The 17865-nt window shown below is 40.2% G+C and overlaps 2 protein-coding genes across 2 annotated transcripts; one reads left to right on the forward strand and one right to left on the reverse strand.

The window, feature by feature from the left end:
• The first annotated feature begins 1482 nt into the window (after positions 1-1482).
• On the forward strand, positions 1483-4573 carry gpn2 (GPN-loop GTPase 2). The gene is made up of 5 exons (XM_080858348.1): positions 1483-2243; positions 2348-2504; positions 2706-2866; positions 3266-3396; positions 4159-4573. The coding sequence occupies exons 1-5, from the start codon at positions 1815-1817 to the stop codon at positions 4229-4231; spliced, it is 951 nt and encodes a 316-aa protein (XP_080714474.1). The 5' UTR covers positions 1483-1814; the 3' UTR covers positions 4232-4573.
• A 2326-nt stretch (positions 4574-6899) lies between these two features.
• On the reverse strand, positions 6900-9822 carry LOC308380893 (T-box transcription factor T-A-like; the record flags this gene model as incomplete). Its single annotated transcript, XM_080858345.1, has 8 exons — positions 6900-7185; positions 7590-7713; positions 8113-8286; positions 8434-8495; positions 8654-8715; positions 8821-8955; positions 9061-9325; positions 9638-9822. The coding sequence occupies 8 exons, from the start codon at positions 9820-9822 to the stop codon at positions 6900-6902; spliced, it is 1293 nt and encodes a 430-aa protein (XP_080714471.1).
• Positions 9823-17865: the final 8043 nt, after the last annotated feature.

The raw sequence follows: 17865 nt of genomic DNA on the forward strand, positions 1-17865 counted from the left end.
AGATAAGGTAATCTTGGTAGCTGATGAGTTTACAAACGAAGAATATATAACACATGACATTTGTTAATGTAAGGTGGATGTCTCTTAGGAGTGTCTTAATACATAATCGCTCTCAAAACCTCAAATTTGAAATAGTAGGTAATAGGTATAATTGAACCGGAAGTTAGATATTTCCCGGGTCAGGTTGTACGATAACAAACAACAAGAGTCCAACCAACAGCAATAAGCCACAATAACCTCAGAAAGTAATACGAAATCGTTGTTTGTTTTAACAAATTAAAGTTCGAAAGGAAAACGGTCTTAACACTTCGGGAAATGGTTATAACGTTTTTAGTAGTAGGCCTAGTTCTTGTTGTCGTTGTTTTTTATTTGCAATAAGATGGTTGGAAGCATAATATCACAATGAATATTTAAGGTCTTTGTGGTATCGTCAAAATTGTTATCTTTAATTACAAAGACAGTATCTAGGCAATTTCACTGGAAAGACATGGCGCCTCAGCATAGGCTCGTTTTATTTGTCTAAGCACGGGCACTGTCACTTAAAACAACTCTATACTTTTAAAACGAAGTGTTAATGTCTATGAGGTGAATTTGCACTTGCTTAAAAATACAATAACTGTACATGGATATGATTACAACTACATGTGGACATTGCAATAAATATATATATAAGAATACAGAGGTTTAGAAAACTTTTTACAAAAGTTTGGAAAGACAAATGTATTATAAGGTGCAGTATTAGTCAAAAATATAACACATAGACATAAGTCAAGACATTGACAAAGATAGAAATAATGATTTCTCATTGAACTAACAATTTGTAGATCAACATTGTAGATGTCAAAAAAATCCTCTGTCCACCAAAACTTAGACTCTCCTGTGCAGGATCAAGGCATGCCGGTCCCACTCCCCACAGAAACACAGAAAAAACATAATTTAGTGTGGTGTGTGTCATAGTGTCTTCGCCTGTCTCTCAACCATCTTTAAAGTATTGTGGTGTAGTCAATAAAGATATTAACCTATAATAAATACATTTTCCTTATATAGGATGTAATGTTAACTTTTGTAACTACACAGTCCTTTGTTTAATCAGTAGAATGTTGTCTCTGCCACAATGTCTGCCCAATTGTGGTGTAGTCAATGACGAGATTCATCACTGATAAATATATTTTTATATATGAATATATATCCTGAATATATCCTCCCCACTTTTATTGAGATTTAATCCTTTGTTTTATTAGCTTCCTTTTAAACATAATGCCATTTTGGTTGTTTAGTTCATGTGTCCTGTTTTTAAACAACAAGATTATGAATCTGTGAAATGACTTGTCCTTTCTTGTCCATTGTTTTTGTTATCGTGGTTATGCAATTATGTTGTTTCGTAAATACAAAATCAGAGTGTATGACTTTTATCTTGATACATTTTTACATTGCCTCTACATGTAGCCGGAAGTTGAGCCAGCTAACTGAACTATAGTGAAAGAGTGCGTGGTGCTATCGTTGTTTACGGAATTCTGCACTGTGCTGTTGCAGTTTTACTGTAACAGAAAGGTTGTTAATTTTTCAGCTGTCAAGGACCGATGGGTGTGTAATGGGCATTTTAGTAGGCCTAGCCTTGATATTTCCTTTTAACCGTACTTAGCTAGCTAAAAGACAAATGTGACAAATGTGTCTAGCAAGCTAGATAGTAAAGTTGATTCATTAAGTTTATTTACTTTATAAATTAAGCACGACACTACGCCGTTATATATAATTGTAGATGCAACGTCAACGTTACTTTCTACCTTCACACTCTCACACACCTACTGTCCATTATGACCACTCCATCTAAAAAAACTCGCACAACACCATCCTTACGTTTCGGCCAGGTTGTTATCGGACCACCTGGAGCAGGTAAAACAACCTATTGCCGTGGAATGCAGGAGTTCTTAACTAGTCTTGGTCGCAAAGTGGTAGTAGTGAACCTGGATCCAGCCAATGAGGGCTTGCCATACCAGTGCGATGTGGACGTTTCAGAACTGGTAACTCTTGATGATGTGATGGATGGAATGAAATTGGGGCCAAACGGCGGCCTGCTATATTGCATGGAATACCTAGAGACTAACATCGACTGGCTTGAGGCAAAGTTGGGGCAGCACCATGACTGCTATTTTCTTTTTGACTGCCCTGGCCAAGTAGAGCTATACACGCACCAGAATTCAATGAAGAACGTCTTTTCTCAGTTATCCAAATGGAACTTCAGGGTGAGTGGCTCTACTGAATGAGTACCACTTACTCTCCTTTGAAAGTCTCTTTCAGATGTCTTTCATCATCAGGTGTGTTCTTACCCTTTCTCTCTGTCTCTCAGTTGACAGCCGTACACCTAGTGGATTCACACTACTGTACAGACCCAGCAAAGTTCATCTCTGTGCTTTGTACATCACTGTCAACCATGCTGCATGTGGAGCTTCCCCACGTCAATGTCCTGTCCAAGATGGACCTGATAGAGCAGTATGGCAAGCTAGGTGAGCTTTGGATCACATCATGTTCAGGATGTTTGTTATATTTATAATTTCTAGCTCCCTGTGATTTTGTTACCGTTGTTTTATCAGGTGGTTTCACCCCCCTGCAAAAGTTTCATCTATTTCACCATGTATATTTCACATGGCAGCCATAGATGTGGTACAAATGACTGGAATTATATCTGGAATTTTATCCTTTACAAGCTTTCAACCTGGACTTCTACACAGAAGTGATGGACCTTTCTTACCTGCTGGATCATCTAGCCGCAGACCCATTCTTTAAGAAGTTTCTCCACCTGAATGAGAAACTGGCTGAGGTGATTCAGGACTACGGTCTAGTGTCCTTTGTCCCCCTGAACGTGCAGGTGAGGCCTCCTTACACTAACCAGCAGTTTGTTCCTACATTCATGCACCTACTCGGTCTACATTTGAGGACTGAGATAATACCTGATCTGATGTCGTGTGTGTGTGTTTGTGTGTGTGTGTGTGTGTGTGTGTGTGTGTGTGTGTGTGTGTGTGTGTGTGTGTGTCTGAAGAGACTAGCATCCTTATCTGTCCAATTATTTTGCCCACACTAAAGAAAATAGATGGACTCTTACTATCCTACAAGAAATGCTGACATTAATTACAATTTTTTGTTACACAGAAATGTTTAGTTTCACTGTAGGCAATGACCACTTGGCTGTAAGTTTAGTCTTGCCAGACATATCGTTTTTTCTTCCTTGTTCTTGTGTTGAAGCATTGTATCCCGTGTCTAATTGCAGGACAGGGAGAGTATGGTACAGGTTCTAAGGACAGTGGACAAAGCTAATGGCTACTGCTTCGGGGACCTGGAGGAGAGGAACCTTCAGGCTATGATGTCTACTGCAGTCGGTGCAGACTTTCAGTTTGATGCGTATCCTTTCATATCATGTTGTTCTTTGTGTGTGTGTGTGTGTGTGTGTGTGTGTGTGTGTGTGTGTGTGCGCGCGAGTGAATGCATGCATGCATGTGTGTGAAGGTGGTAACAGTTATGTATTTAAGTGCAGGACTGCAGGTTATGATTCATCATCGTAGTCCCATTTATACAGCCTGTTTGAGGTGGGAATGTTACAACATTATACGGCCTCGCAGAGGGCATTGTTATTCTGCCGTTAAGCCGGCCACAAAGGTAGTCACAGAGCCAAATGGACATCTGTGTAAAAAGGAGAGCCTGGACATGGAGGTACAGTGGTGTGACGCAGCCTAGTGGCTAACCATAACGAAGCAAGATTCTACTGTGTCAACAGAACACGTGGCTTGCATGAATGGGACATGGTAAGCATTTAGATGTTCACAATGCACAGCAACTTGGTTTGAGACTGAACTTTGCTATAAATGTGCACGGCTAGCAAGAGTCCGCCAACACTAAGTTCAGCAATCATTGTTTTGAAAGTAACAGGTACGCTTTATTTACACCGAATGTGTTACAGGTCACGCTAGAAATTATGTTAAACACCACACCTCTGTTACCGGTACCCAGGCATGCTGTCTAAAAACACACTTGGGAGGCATAGGGCCAGCTTTGTGTGGTTCAGTCCAAACAAGCAAAGCCAACATAATGGTGTGTCTTCGTAACGGCGGTTTACTGGGATCATTGTATCATTGTCTGGTATTCAACCTTAACCTCCCTCACCAGAGCTGTAGGGGTGCAGGAGCGCTATTTGGACTCAAACAAGAAGTCCGTGGAAGAGGAGGTCATGGATCTCTGAGGTCATGCTAGCAGTTGAACTGACTGGCACAGTGCCTCAGTGTCTCTGCCCATGAAAGGATGTGGTGGCCTATCTGAAGCAGTTCCCATGGATCAAAGACGAGTAGCATAGCCTCCCTATGACTAAACATTCTCCAGAGGATCTGAATGATGACTATCACAGCATATCACAGCTTACATTTGTGCTGAAATAGCATAAAAATATAGGATTGAGGATGGCAAGTTTTGTTAAATAAAGTCTTGATTGCCAAGACAAAATATTTGTAGACGCTCACTGCTTCTAAGGTTTGGAATTTGTTGATACATTCTTTACGTGTACATCAGTGTACAGCAAATATCGTTTAAACACTCATCTGCCATATATTCAATTAAAATCATTTATTTTTTTAACAATAATGCATTGTTATTATCTATTATTTGTGAGGACTTTTGTACTTCCTGTGGTAAGTCTGAGGGATGGAAAGAAATGTAGTCCAGAACTATGCAGTCCAGTAATCCAGTCAGTTTTCTTCTTCTTCCAGCAACCGTTTTGTTTGTCTGCCTTTACCAAAGCCTGGGGTTGCTATGGGGGCCGTCCGTGTGCCTGGCTGTGGTCACCTCGCACCAGGGTCTGAAAATGTGCTCATTAATGAAGCAGCCAGGGACCAGAGGATCAGAAAGGGGAGGGGGAGGGTGGGGTGGGCAAACAAACACGGCTGCCATCTTCACTGACCTCACCGTGCTCCTGTAAACCTGGGGAAGCAGAGGCTGACGCCACAAAGGACAACTAATGTAAGAGGCTTCTATGCCGCGGACTCCCTACTTGGTGAACTATTGCAAAAAGACAATTATAAGTTATTTATAATGGTTTATTATTTGGTATGAGTCTGGTGGCTACAATGTCATGTCACATCTGTAGTTTGTACCGTTGGCTTTCACAGGTTATAGGCACTTGACTTTCGACTAAATACAGCCTCATGATGGATTGGTTGCACATAATATCCAACAACACGTGCAGTATAACTGAGAGAGGCTGTGTTGTTCCCCCTGCACCTATCCATGTGTGCATCATCAAGGGCCCACACCGCCACACCATCAGCAAATGAGGGTAAACTCTATCCACATGTGGTGGTGTATGCGCTGAACTTCTCCTGGCACACAACAGCACATGCCATTACACTATCACAGCTGGTCCTGGGGCAATCACATTCATTCATGTGGTGGTGTGGTTTAAGCTTACCCTATAGCAGGGATATAACAGGTACCGCTAATTCTGTTTGGAACTGTCATCAGTGTTTATACTAAACCAATTCAAATTCATTATTTTTTTCCTCACGGAAATTAACGTCAAGGCAGTTTGAACCAACAGATAATTGAAGAGCTATACCTACTGTGGCTTTAGCTGTATTGTGCCTCGCTTGTGAATCACTTTGGAGTGAAGAACATTCCAAATTAAATGTAAGAGCTGATTTAGACATTATCTAAGCGGTGACCAAAAAAACAATGGTTAGCCTTAAAATGTATGTTTTATGGGAGTCATGAGCAGGTTCCCTGGGAATCCTATGGTATGTGATGGGAGCTGCCGATACAGGACTTCAAATGTGTTGACGAGAGCCGTGTGCGCCAGGGTAAACTTTTCCTCCCCAACTGTTTGGAGAGGGTCGGCCCTGTGGCTCTCCCACCTTACTGTTACATTGTTGGAGGAGCCCCTGTAGACGTGCTAGCATTTAGCTTCATGGGCTGCAGTTGAGTCAGTAGGCGTGTTGAAATATGTCAATTTTCCATAGCCTTTCTTGGTTCAGTTATGAACAGCATTTTAATCATCCCATCCCTTTTTATATTGGTACTTTGGAATTTTCACTGGTATTAAAGTTTTCTTCACTGCTGCCTGATATTCACACATACACTATCATATTCAGCTGTAATCCAACAGGTAATAACTTCTATTCTATTCTATTTTACCTTTCATATACGTCATAAACTTGAGATGAACCTGAATAATGACTATATATCCAAAAGAATTTCATTTAAATGTGAAAAAAAGTTTAATTTATTTGTTTAAAATAAGATAAATAAAGGTCACAAGTATTGGGTCTTGAACAAAAAGAGTACATTTATGTACATTATTTTGAGTCTCCAGCACATTGCACTTGAGGCACACATTGAATAAAGTGCCATGATATTTGGTTTGGACAAAACATAATGAGATACCTCTCAGATATCACAGACACAGCAGAGTAGTTTGAATTATATACAACAAATTAATTAAACTGACTAAAGCTGGACATAGGCCAATTAACACTTTCTGTTGTCATCAACAGTTAAAATATGTAATGGTACACTCAAATAATGGAAAGAAGTCATGGAATACAATAATTCAAAAATAAATAGAGACATCCAGTGTTTAGGTCATTAGCTGAACTTATTAGTTATATCCAAGTTCCACAAAAATCCCAAGAAGAATGGTTGCATCTTACTGTCTATCTGTAAACTCAGAAATTAACTTATTTATACATATTTTTTTTTTTTATTTAATCATTTAGTTATGATGCCATCACATGGTTACCAATTCAATTAGGAGCGACATAATCTATGGTCCATGAAACCTTCTTATGGAATGTCAGTTCTGTTTTTTACTCTGAGAGAAACCAGGTAGGCAGCGCTGGCGGTAACATTGACGCTGGTGCCACTCAGTAACTCTGGGCTACTGGCGTTGTCCATGAGGCCGTGAGACGGGCGATAGAGCTCTCAAACTGGGCATCACCGCTGCCGCCGCCACCTCCGCCCACCTCAGCCAGCCCCGTGTCATACATGGGCGAGGAAGATGAAGGGGTCAGAGAGGAAGAGCTCAGGCTAGTGTAGGAGACAGGGGAGCTACGCAGGAACTGGGACGTCAAGCCCCCAGTCAAGGATCCCGATGGAGGGCTGGCCGAGGTTAGAGGGGTCCCCGTCACCGACCACAGACCAGGGTACTGACTGAGACCACCGAGGGGAGAGAGAAAAAGGAAGAGGAATGAACTGTGAGAAAAAGTTCTGAACTGTGGGACCTGCATACATTACCTCTGCAGTCAAGTGGTTGGAGTGGGTACGCAGAAATACATGGTAACTGATTAGTAAATTATCTGGAAGCCATGGTGGAATGCACCAATAAGTATAAATGTAGTCTAATCAAAATACCACTTGTGTGTGTGTGTTTATAAAAACGTTATCTCATCAGGCATGTCTCTCACTCTTCTGTATGTGTTCGTGTGTGTGTGTGTGTGTGTGTGTGTGTGTGTGTATAAAAACGTTATCTCAACAGGCATGTCTCTCTCTCTTATGAGTGTGTGCATTTGGGTGTGTGTGCATGTGGGTGTGTGTGTGTGTGTTTGTGTCTGTACCTGGGACTGGTGGTGCCATTGGAGGTGTGTGGCAGAGACCCCATGCTACTTGGACTGGGGATTTGTAAGGAAGACCAGCTTTCAGAGGCTGCCAGTCCAGCTGAGGAGTTATCCATGTAGCCGTCTGAAGAAAATTATACAAAGCCGGTTAAAATCACACCATTGCATGAACACCCATAGTTGTATAGCGTGTCAGTCGATCTTCTATTATTTTTAATTCCAATGATTTCAAAATGCATGTTACCTGCAACCTGACTTTAATAGCCTAACGTGCCGCTAGTGAAACTTACTGCTCAGCCTCACACTAATAAATAACGACATCCTCAGAGAGTGTGTGTGTATAGGCTAATTTGCTATGGAATTTCCCATATAGTTTCTGTAGATACTAACTTGTTTATTATAAAATATCTAAAAATGGCTGTTTGTCATATACATCATAAGATTCATAACAGCTCACAACAGAGAATAGGCAGGATAATTAAAGCAGTGTGGTGTAAGTAAGGATGACTGAAGTTGCTCTTACTGGCATTGGGGCTGCGGTGAGGGTAGTGTGTGGGGTACGGAGAGGTCCTGTGGCCCCTCAGAGAAGAGTATCTCTCACAGTAGGAGCCTGACGACAGGCCATGTCCCCCACTGAACTGAGATGGGCTAGTGCTAGGGCACATGGGGTTGCTGTTAGGTAGAAACCAGCCGCCAACTGCAAAGGAAGAACATCATCATGTTGTTATTATTGATCTTATTATTATTGCCTGGGCTCAATGTACTTCATAGTAGGACCATGGCTACAGTAAGCGAAATTACGTGGTAATGAAGTACAAATTAAAATACAATTATGTTGACTTACTCTGAGCATAACCAGATTGTTGATTTCCTGTAGGGTGATCCACTATGTCTTTATGGTCGCTCCTATAAATTACATGGGCCTTACTCCAAGTGCAATGAGAAAAAACAGTTTGCAAATACCCATACAATTCACATTAAATGTTAAAAACAAAATCAAATTATTATTTCTCTAAATCAAACTTAACTTTATGTGTTTACTGAACAGAGTTTTGGGTATTTACCTCTCTTTAGCGTCAAGGAATGCTTTTGCAAATGGATTGTGTTTTATTTTCAGTGCTGTGATCTGAAAATAGAAAAGTTAGACCGTTAGAATACTGGCCTAAGCAATAGGTCTATAAAGCGGTGGATATTGTCAAATGTAAATTACAACTGTTAAAAATTGGCTAACCTCTTCATTTTGGTATGCAGTGACAGCAATAAATTGCGTCTCCGGGAACGACTGACTGCTTATCATTTTCTGAACACCACCGACTTTAACGATGTGGATACGGGGCTCATACTTGTGCAGGGAGTTCAGCATTATCTGAGACATATGAAATAATAATCTCAACAACAACAATAATACTAATAATATAAATAGCCTATTCTTTTCCGCAAGCACACACACATTTTCGACCGACAGCCTTACCTGTCCTCCACCATTGAGTTTATTGGAGAGTTTCACTTTACTGAAAGAGACCGGGGCCTTCATCCAGTGCGCTCCAAAATTGGGGGAGTCCGGGTGAATGTAGACGCAACTGGGACTCTGTGGTTCAGGTTTACCCCCTGCAACCCATTCCCCATTCACGTATTTCCAACGATTGTTGTCTGCGGCCACGAAGTCCAAAAGAACGGAGTACATGGCATTTGGGTCCAGTCCAGCAATGTTCGCCCGTAGCACAGGGAACATCCGTCTTTAAATTGAGAAAATCAATTAAATCAATTGAATGGGAAAATTCAAATGCATTGACATTTGCCCATCATTTTCTCCAAGGTTGCACTTAATACACTTGAAAATTAGAGCTCTAAATCCCATCAAATTCTGTCTTTATACGTGTTGTTCTATTAGTTAAAGACATGCATAGGGTCTAGCATAAAATTAGTGGTTATCACATAACCCGTTTGAAAAAAGGCCTGTTGAGGAAATTTAGCCTTGGTTGCAAAAAAAAAAAAAAGTTATCTGGTTCAGTTTGGATGGAAACATTAAGTTGAACTAGGTCACATACCTCCCCGTTTTTGTGACGATCATCTCATTGGTGAGCTCTTTAAACTTTGTCCAGAGTTCGCAATCATCCAAACTGAGTTTAATATCCCTTTCCGTAACATCTCCTTTCTCACTGCCCTTCTGAAATTCGTTCTCAACGGCAGTCAACAGATGTTCCAGACGTTGATCCGTGCTAGCGGAGCTCATTTTTTCGTGACTGTGATGCGTAATAATCAGATAGATATCCGACTGGGACCCAGGGCCTGCACAAGGTTACCTTAAGGGTATAGGCGTTGCTAAAAACTCAGAGGCCAATGTGTGGGAATGGGAGGGTCCAAGGCCTACATCCGGCCCATAGCTATGGCTCTGACCCGGCCCATTTATCAAACAGCTCACGTGATAAATGGGGAAATTTGGCTTCTGAATATTGATAAAGGCTTAAGCTAAATAAGATGAGCTTTCGCAATGTGTTCAAAATGCGCCACAAAAATAAGTAGCCTATCACCCTAAAAAAAACGACAACAAATTACGCAAAGAAAACAACATCCAGATGTTCAATTTAACCAAAACAGATATGGGGGATATAGGAGTTGTCGACATGGAATTTTAATTGGTGTTTATGTTATTTTTAAATTCAAATAGGAAGTTTCAGAAAGTAACGTAACGGATTTCCCGACGTAAACTATAGGTTAATAACCCTAAAGCCTGCAAAGGACAGATTAAAGACGCCACGGTCACTGCGCCCCTCTGTCGCTGTAGCCTTTGAACTTTCAGGGGCGATTTGCTTACCTTTGTGTCTGCCCACTCTACGGGGTGATGACAATAGTGAGGTGAGAAGGCAATGATAATCCTTTAGATCAGGAGATTGGGCACTTTTGCGCGGATGTACGGGCATAATCCTGATTACGAATCTCATAAAACAGTTGCACCTTGAATTATGGATATCCAGTAGGCTACATCAATACATTAGTTTGTTGAGTGCGTAACATAAAACAAAACAAATTCATAAAACACTGGGGTAAGAAATATTAGACACCCAAAGCTGAAACACACTAAGCTACATTTTTGCTTAGAATTTTCCTGGAAAAGTATTAAAGTAGCCTAATTGCGTTATTCTCAGTAAATGTTTCTTTTGATTAACTATTGACCTGACACTAACCAAAGGACATCTTCTCCAGCATCCCTTACAAATATTCAGGCCCAAGTTAAGTTAGTGTTTGTAATTGTTTGTCATTTGTAAGTTGTAACCTATTTTTCATTAGCCAAGTTTAGACATAACTTAAAACTTTCCAGTTTAAATGTTTCTCCATTCGAAAATACCGTATCGTATTACCATCTTTCCAGACTGACTTTGATGTAACAAGGATTATTATTTAGGAGACTTACAAAGCTTCCTCACAGGCATTAATAAAAGAGGGGGGTCCAAAAGCAGTTTCACACCTTCTAAATATAGGAAAAGCAGACGCACTATTCTTTGAATGGTAAATAGGGATATGTGTATTATGCTCTAGATGATGTGGTTACCATGGCAGAGAATCCTGTGAAAACATCAACATCAACAAATATATGTCACTACTGAAAAACAACACAAACAAATCAACAATGCCGTTGGCAAAAATAATTTCAAAATTAATTTTCCTGAAATAGGATGCGTGCTGGGCATGTCTGCCTGTTGCTCATTGATATTGATATCCACCTAGCTGTTGAGTCAGCTTTGGTTTCAACTATCCTTTCTCCCTTAGATATTTTGAAAACCTGTACTTAATCACACATAATAGCGAGTAGTTAGACACACAGCACCAACTTTCTCTCCTGCCTTCTTCCCTTTCTCTCTCAGATTCTCCATCTTGCCTCCTCCGACAGTGGTGAGATCCGCTGCACACTGTGGTCTCTGCTGCAGCAGCATACAAGCACCTGGGTGTGAAATATGACAGAGGCCTGGCAGTTCACAAAGAACCAGTTATAAGATGTTACATATTTTCCAGAGGACAGGCTTGGTTGAAATGGGGTAAACAAAGGCCAGGACAAGCAGACTGAGAGAGGGACAGAGAAAGAGAGAGAGAGAGAGAGAGAGAGAGAGAGAGAGAGAGAGAGAGATGAATCAGTTTGAAGGAGAGGGGGAATGCTCCATCAGATAGATAGTCTCAAAACAAACAGGACTGATCCAGGACGACAGGAGCAAATGACGGTGAGCACAGAGATGAGCACCGAAAGGAAACATGACCTGGCAGACATGTGAGGGGGTTGATGGAGGTTGTTGACTGGTCTGAACCGCCCTCATGGCATCACGCCCATCCAAGTTTGGGGTGGCAGCTCCCAGTTTGGGGAAACACAACCGAAATCATCATTTCAGTGCATGTGAATCTGCAGCAGGCACAGTATGTGATCCTCCAGTTCATCCTCCAGTGTTTCCTCCAGTTAGTCCAGACAAACAAAGTTATACAGGTCAGAACTCCACTCTCTCTACATCTTTATATACTCAGAATAAAATGCATATGGATGGGAGTCATTCACCTGAGCAGTCTCTGCACTGGACCTCAAATTACACTCAGTATTAGACTGTGCAGTCCTGTGGACCTGTTGCTGGAAGGAACAGGAAGCTTTACATGATTTTATCTTATATGTTCAAGAGAGCTTTAGATTTATTTGTTCTCTTCAGACTTAGACTGATAGTCAGTGATAGATAGTGTTAGCGCTGCAATGGGAGTTTCTTTTTTAAATGGTCTCAATAGCACACACACACACACACACACACACATGCACACACACACACACACACAGACACACACACACACACACACACACACACACACACACACACACACACACACACACACACACACACACACACACACACACACACACACACACACACACACACACACACACACACACACACACATTTACACCTACACACTCTCCTTTTAGATAATTGCTCTCTTCCAGTTCTCTCACAAATGTGTACTGGAAGTACTTCTTTCTCTCTCAACATCACACTTCTATTTTGTGTTCAGGAACTCTTAACTTCCCTTTTTAAGTGCTTTCAGCTTTAGGTGAGATGGCAAAGAGAACAAACCTTTCGTGGAGGGTCTTTAACATCTTCAAAGAGACAAAGACACAATGATGTTAGCTTATTTGAGAAAGCGTTAGCTGATGTGTCTTTTTTGCGTTTGCTTCCAGTATCAAAACTAGAAAATATAGCTTAGCAGCATAAACAATATTGTGAGATGCTAACAAATTATAATAATTTCTGCTTTGGTTTTAATATATAGTTATAAACATGTTTGAAGTTTATTTCATCCATTTATTAAAACAAAAGGCGGTACTTCATTATTCTTGCACTTCTTTTACACTTCTTGAATTTCTTTCTTCTTTTGTGAGTTTGTGAAATATGTCAATCAAGTTATATGGTTTATATAATAGTTCAGGAGCAGTAAAATGTTGTAGTTTAAAAAATGTATCTGCGCCCTATGAGAAAGAGACCCTTTATTTCAAAGGGGTTGTTTTCACCGGACTCAGCTGTATAGCGTCTCTTTTCCTCTGGATTTTGGGTGGATTTATGTGGATGAGGTCAGCAGACACCTGGGTGTGAAAAAACTTGGTTACAGCTCAAGCTCCCAGCTCCCAGCTCCCAGCTGAACAACCAAACATGCCTCTCTCTAGGACACCTCGGCCCACAAACCACTGCTACCAGCAGCACATCCCCACAAGAGCCTCTTCATGTGACACTTCATACATACAATTAAAACTGTGGAAATACGGCAGAAGGTTTTCATTCATTTGAATGTGTATTTATGTCAATTTATGTGTATTTTGTTAACTGTCAAGAGGGGTCACACATTGGTTTACAGATTCTTGGCTGCATCATAGGACATGCAGGTGAGACTGCGACGATACTGTACCTGTTGGTTCTCATGCTAACTATCATTTCTCTTACAATAAAAACATGCTATAATAGTCAACCACTGTTACCAGTTACAGTAATACCTAATATTTACTTTACTTTTTAATACTTAATACTTAATACTTAATATTTTATTTACTTTTTAAATTTTAGCTCATTTTCCTGGGAGTAGTTTACTGAAAAAAAAGAGATCAAGGTTCACAAATGATATAATGGCACATCAAACTACACATAGTTCACCAAATGTACCTGGAAGTAGAAAATCAGTAATATTTATGCAGTAGTTTGAACATTACTCATTGAATCAGAGAGTTGATTAAAGCTGTAATGCAACACCAGTCAGTCTCATTGCGGTTCAGACCCTTCTCTTCCACTGAACTTGGCTGGACTTAAGCGTCTGGTGCGGTTGTCTGTTGGAGAGCTCACTCTTTGCGCTGGTTTTTGTAGGGGGCACTAAGGTGGTTTGTGAGTCAGTAAAATCAAGGGGGCTAAATGGGTCTCACAGGAAACCGTCTGTGCTACGACGATTCACCTGCATGTGTGGCCATTGTCTTGGCTTCTCTCTGTCACTTCATTACCATTTCCATAAGAAAGGCCAGAGTGATTGCCCCCATTCAACCTCACTCCACTCTCCCTTCATCTCAAGACTGTACACTGTATTTCTTTTTCCTTCCTCTCTCTCTCTCTGTCTTTCACTGTCTCTCTCTGTCTGTCTCCCCACAGTCACACCTATCCCCTGTGTAGAGCAATATTCTAGCACTTTGGCACAACTTTGGAAGATGACCCATTTATGTTGTTGTTGGGGAGATGACCCATGTTCCAATATGTCCAGCAGATGCCACTGTGTATAACAAACTGTCTCACTTTATGTTTTCATTTTATAGCTTTTCAAAGTGTTGTCTAATTATAACGCTCATGTGGGAGAGTGTAAACAAAAAGGGGAAAAAAACTGGCTAGTCAACACAAAACTGACTTGAAATGAACATGAGTTTCATTACCAATTACTCAATCAGCATCCAAGTGCAACATCTTTACTGTACTTTACTGAGGATTGTTCTGAGACTATAACTGAAACAGGCGTATGGTCATGAAGTGTGTGTAAACAGGAAAGCTATAAGGTCAAGTTATGCACTCACACATTAATTTACACATGAATACACTTCTACCTTCCGTCATCCTCACTTGCAAACTACTGACACACTTCTTTAGGATGGAGTCTCACACATACTGTATACATTCAGCGGTTAACACTCCAACACACCTACCCATTGTTAAATATGCCCTTAAAGTGTCATGTACCAAATGCTCATTCATTATTGAGAGGTACATCACTCAAGAAACGTGTTCATATAAACCAATATAGATATTCTATATTTTATCTCTATGAACAGTGTTTTTCCACAGGTATACTGGCATGATTTCAGGTACATTTAATTTGACAGGCAGGCACGTATATATAAAGCTCGGGGAATAATTACAAGACCACTTCAAAATTATCATTTTTTCTGGTTTTACTATTTATTGGTAGGCCTACGTGTTTGAGTAAAATGAACATTTTAGTTTTATTCTTTAACAACATTTCTCCTAAATTTCAAATAAAAATATTGTCATTTAGAGCATTTATTTGCAGAAAAATTACAACTGGTCAAATAACAATAAAGATGCAGTGTTTTCAGAACTCGAATAATGCAAAGAAAGAAAGTTAATATTCGTTTTAAAACAGCTTTCATGCCTCTTGGCATGCTCTCCACCAGTCTTTCACATTGCTGTTGGGTGTCTTTATGCCACTCCTGGCGCAAAAAAAATCAAGCAGCTCGGCTTTGTTTGATGACTTGTGACCATCCATCTTCCTCTTGATCACATTCCAGAGGCTTTCAATGGGATTCAGGTCTCGTCTGGAGATGGGACTATGACAGGGTCCTGATCTGGTGGTCCTTCATCCACACCTTCACTGACCTGGCTGTGTGGCAATGAGCATTGTCCTGCTGGAAAAAAACACTCCTCAGAGTTGGGGAAAATTGTCAGAGCAGAAGGAAACCAGTTTTCATCCAGGACAACGTTGTAGGGTCTGCTCTGCGCTGGGTTCGTGTTACAGTGTTGAACACTTTAAAGAGCAGCCTTGCAAACCACTTTTTGTGGAAACTCTGCGAATTGCTGCCTATGGTCTTCTAGTTGTCCCCTCTCTGTGTGTGTTCCAAAAACTCTGGCGTTCATACTCAGTCCTGGTCCTGTAAATGGGAAACAAAGGAAGTGTCTCAGGCCACGGTGGGGTATAATTTGGCTATTGAGTCCAAACGTCAACAACCTTTCACAGACCGTTGCCTTTAAAATAAAAAGGATGTCCAGAAGAGGGCACTATTGGACCCTCTTTCCACTAGCCAAAATCAGAAATGGGATGACATCAAGAAATGTAGCATATCCAATGGGAAAATGCTAAAGATAAGAAATATCTGGGAGAGTCGATTATTCATTTGTTATACATATTAGGCTATATATGATGGCTGGAACATTATAGAACAAATTGGCTTTTTGTTTCCAACAATATAGCATTCTAAAAATAAAACAAATTACTCATCCAATATAATTAATTGTAATTTGATCGTGCTAATTATTAATTTCAAGTATCTGATGGAAAGAGAACTTAGTCTAGGCAAGAAAGTCGTCGAACGTAGGTAAACGTGTCTATAAAGTGAGACGTGGACTCCCCCTACAGGCATGAACATTTTCACAGATTTTTAACTGGTCCATTTTTCTTCGTGGCTAATTGTGTATCCAGCAGCTCATTAATGTTTTGGACATTGTAGGCTATTCGATCAGGTGAAGAAACGGGGATATCTATAGTGTGTGTAATGTCCTATTATATCTGACATGCAAATTATCCTTCAAATGAATATAAATATATATATGTATACACACACAAGTAAGATCATGTTTATCCTACAGACTTGACTAGGATACAATGTGTGTGTGTGTGTGTGTGTGTGTGTGTGTGTGTGTGTGTGTGTGGAGTGGGGTGGGGGGCTAGGGAGTGAAGTGTAGCCTAGTCTAAATCATCAGTTTACCATAACGATAAAATGTCATCTTTGTGTATTTTGTGGGTTTGTGCGCATTACAACGCATGTTCAAATGTTTACATTCGATGGATTGAAAAGAAGCCTACGGTAGGTCTCCAATGGGAATATTTTACAGATAGTGTTTCTCAAATGAAACTTTGAGAACACCTCCTCATCCCAATCACAGTTGTACATCATAGCAGGGAGTTGGCAGGAACAGCAACGGCCCTATCACACGCGGATTAACACAGGAATGCATTGTACGTGTGAGAGAGAGATGACAGCTATGCAATATAGTGCGCAAGATTTCCACTTTAGAGACGTTTTGATGCCGTTTCCAGTCCAGGAAAATGTAAAAATAAATTAAAATACATATATACATTATCACATAATTTCAACACCAGTTTGTAGAATGTGTGGTTGATTTGAGGAACTAATCACCTTCACACACTTATGTGAACTGTGGAAGGATCTGAAACGTTGAGTATGAGTGCATCGCCTCTTAGCGCACTGGCCACAGTATAATCCAAAACAAGAAGCGGATCAGGTGAACACTGGATTGATGGTGTTACAAATTTGAATTCTTCATTCAAGTTATTACTGCTACTAAACTAGTAACATTGTGGACAATTCATCATTAACTGCAAATTAAGGTAATTTAATGACAAGATACTTTGTTCAATGTTCATTTAAAATACAAATACAGCCACCAAACTCACTAATGCTGGGCCCTGGGGTACATTTGAATTATGATAAAACAGAAGAACACACATTCATCCATACATATAGCATGAAACTACATTAATGTATCCACCTATACGAAATATATCAATGAGCATGTTTATATGTTTTATGTTATTTTTCAGTTGTAACATAGGCTTGTTGTAACATAGATAGACAACACAGTTGTTGTCCATATTTGTGTAGCCTACTTAACATGTGTACTGTCAACTGTTTAAACTACACAGTAAATAATGTGCGCTCAGTATTGTTGGGTATGTTGTGTAAATATGTATGGAAATATACCTATTTTACAAAGACTTGTGCTGCCATAATCACCGCTACACAGACTTTGCAGGCTATTGTTCTCCTCTGTGTTTGTGTGTCACCTTGCAAATACACATATTTTCTTCATGAAAGGATACGGATAATTTAATTTAGGTGGTATTAACCCATTTTTGGGTTAAATTTGTGGCAAGATTTTCAGTGGTATAGTGCTAAAACAGCGATACATTGTTGTTTTGTAACAAGCACATTAACCTTCAGTTCCTTTATAATAGTAGGCATTCAGCA

This window comes from Sprattus sprattus (genome assembly GCF_963457725.1).
Source record: "Sprattus sprattus genome assembly, chromosome: 19".
NCBI classification, from domain to species: Eukaryota; Metazoa; Chordata; class Actinopteri; order Clupeiformes; family Clupeidae; genus Sprattus; species Sprattus sprattus.

Excerpts from the sequence above, each read along its gene's own strand:
- gpn2 (XM_080858348.1), top strand. The coding sequence starts at position 1,815 with ATGACCACTCCATCTAAAAAAACTCGCACAACACCATCCTTACGTTTC. Across the intron at positions 2,505-2,705 it reads AGAGCAGTATGGCAAGCTAG|CTTTCAACCTGGACTTCTAC; the intron begins GTGAGCTTTGGA and ends ATCCTTTACAAG. Across the intron at positions 2,867-3,265 it reads TTGTCCCCCTGAACGTGCAG|GACAGGGAGAGTATGGTACA; the intron begins GTGAGGCCTCCT and ends GTCTAATTGCAG.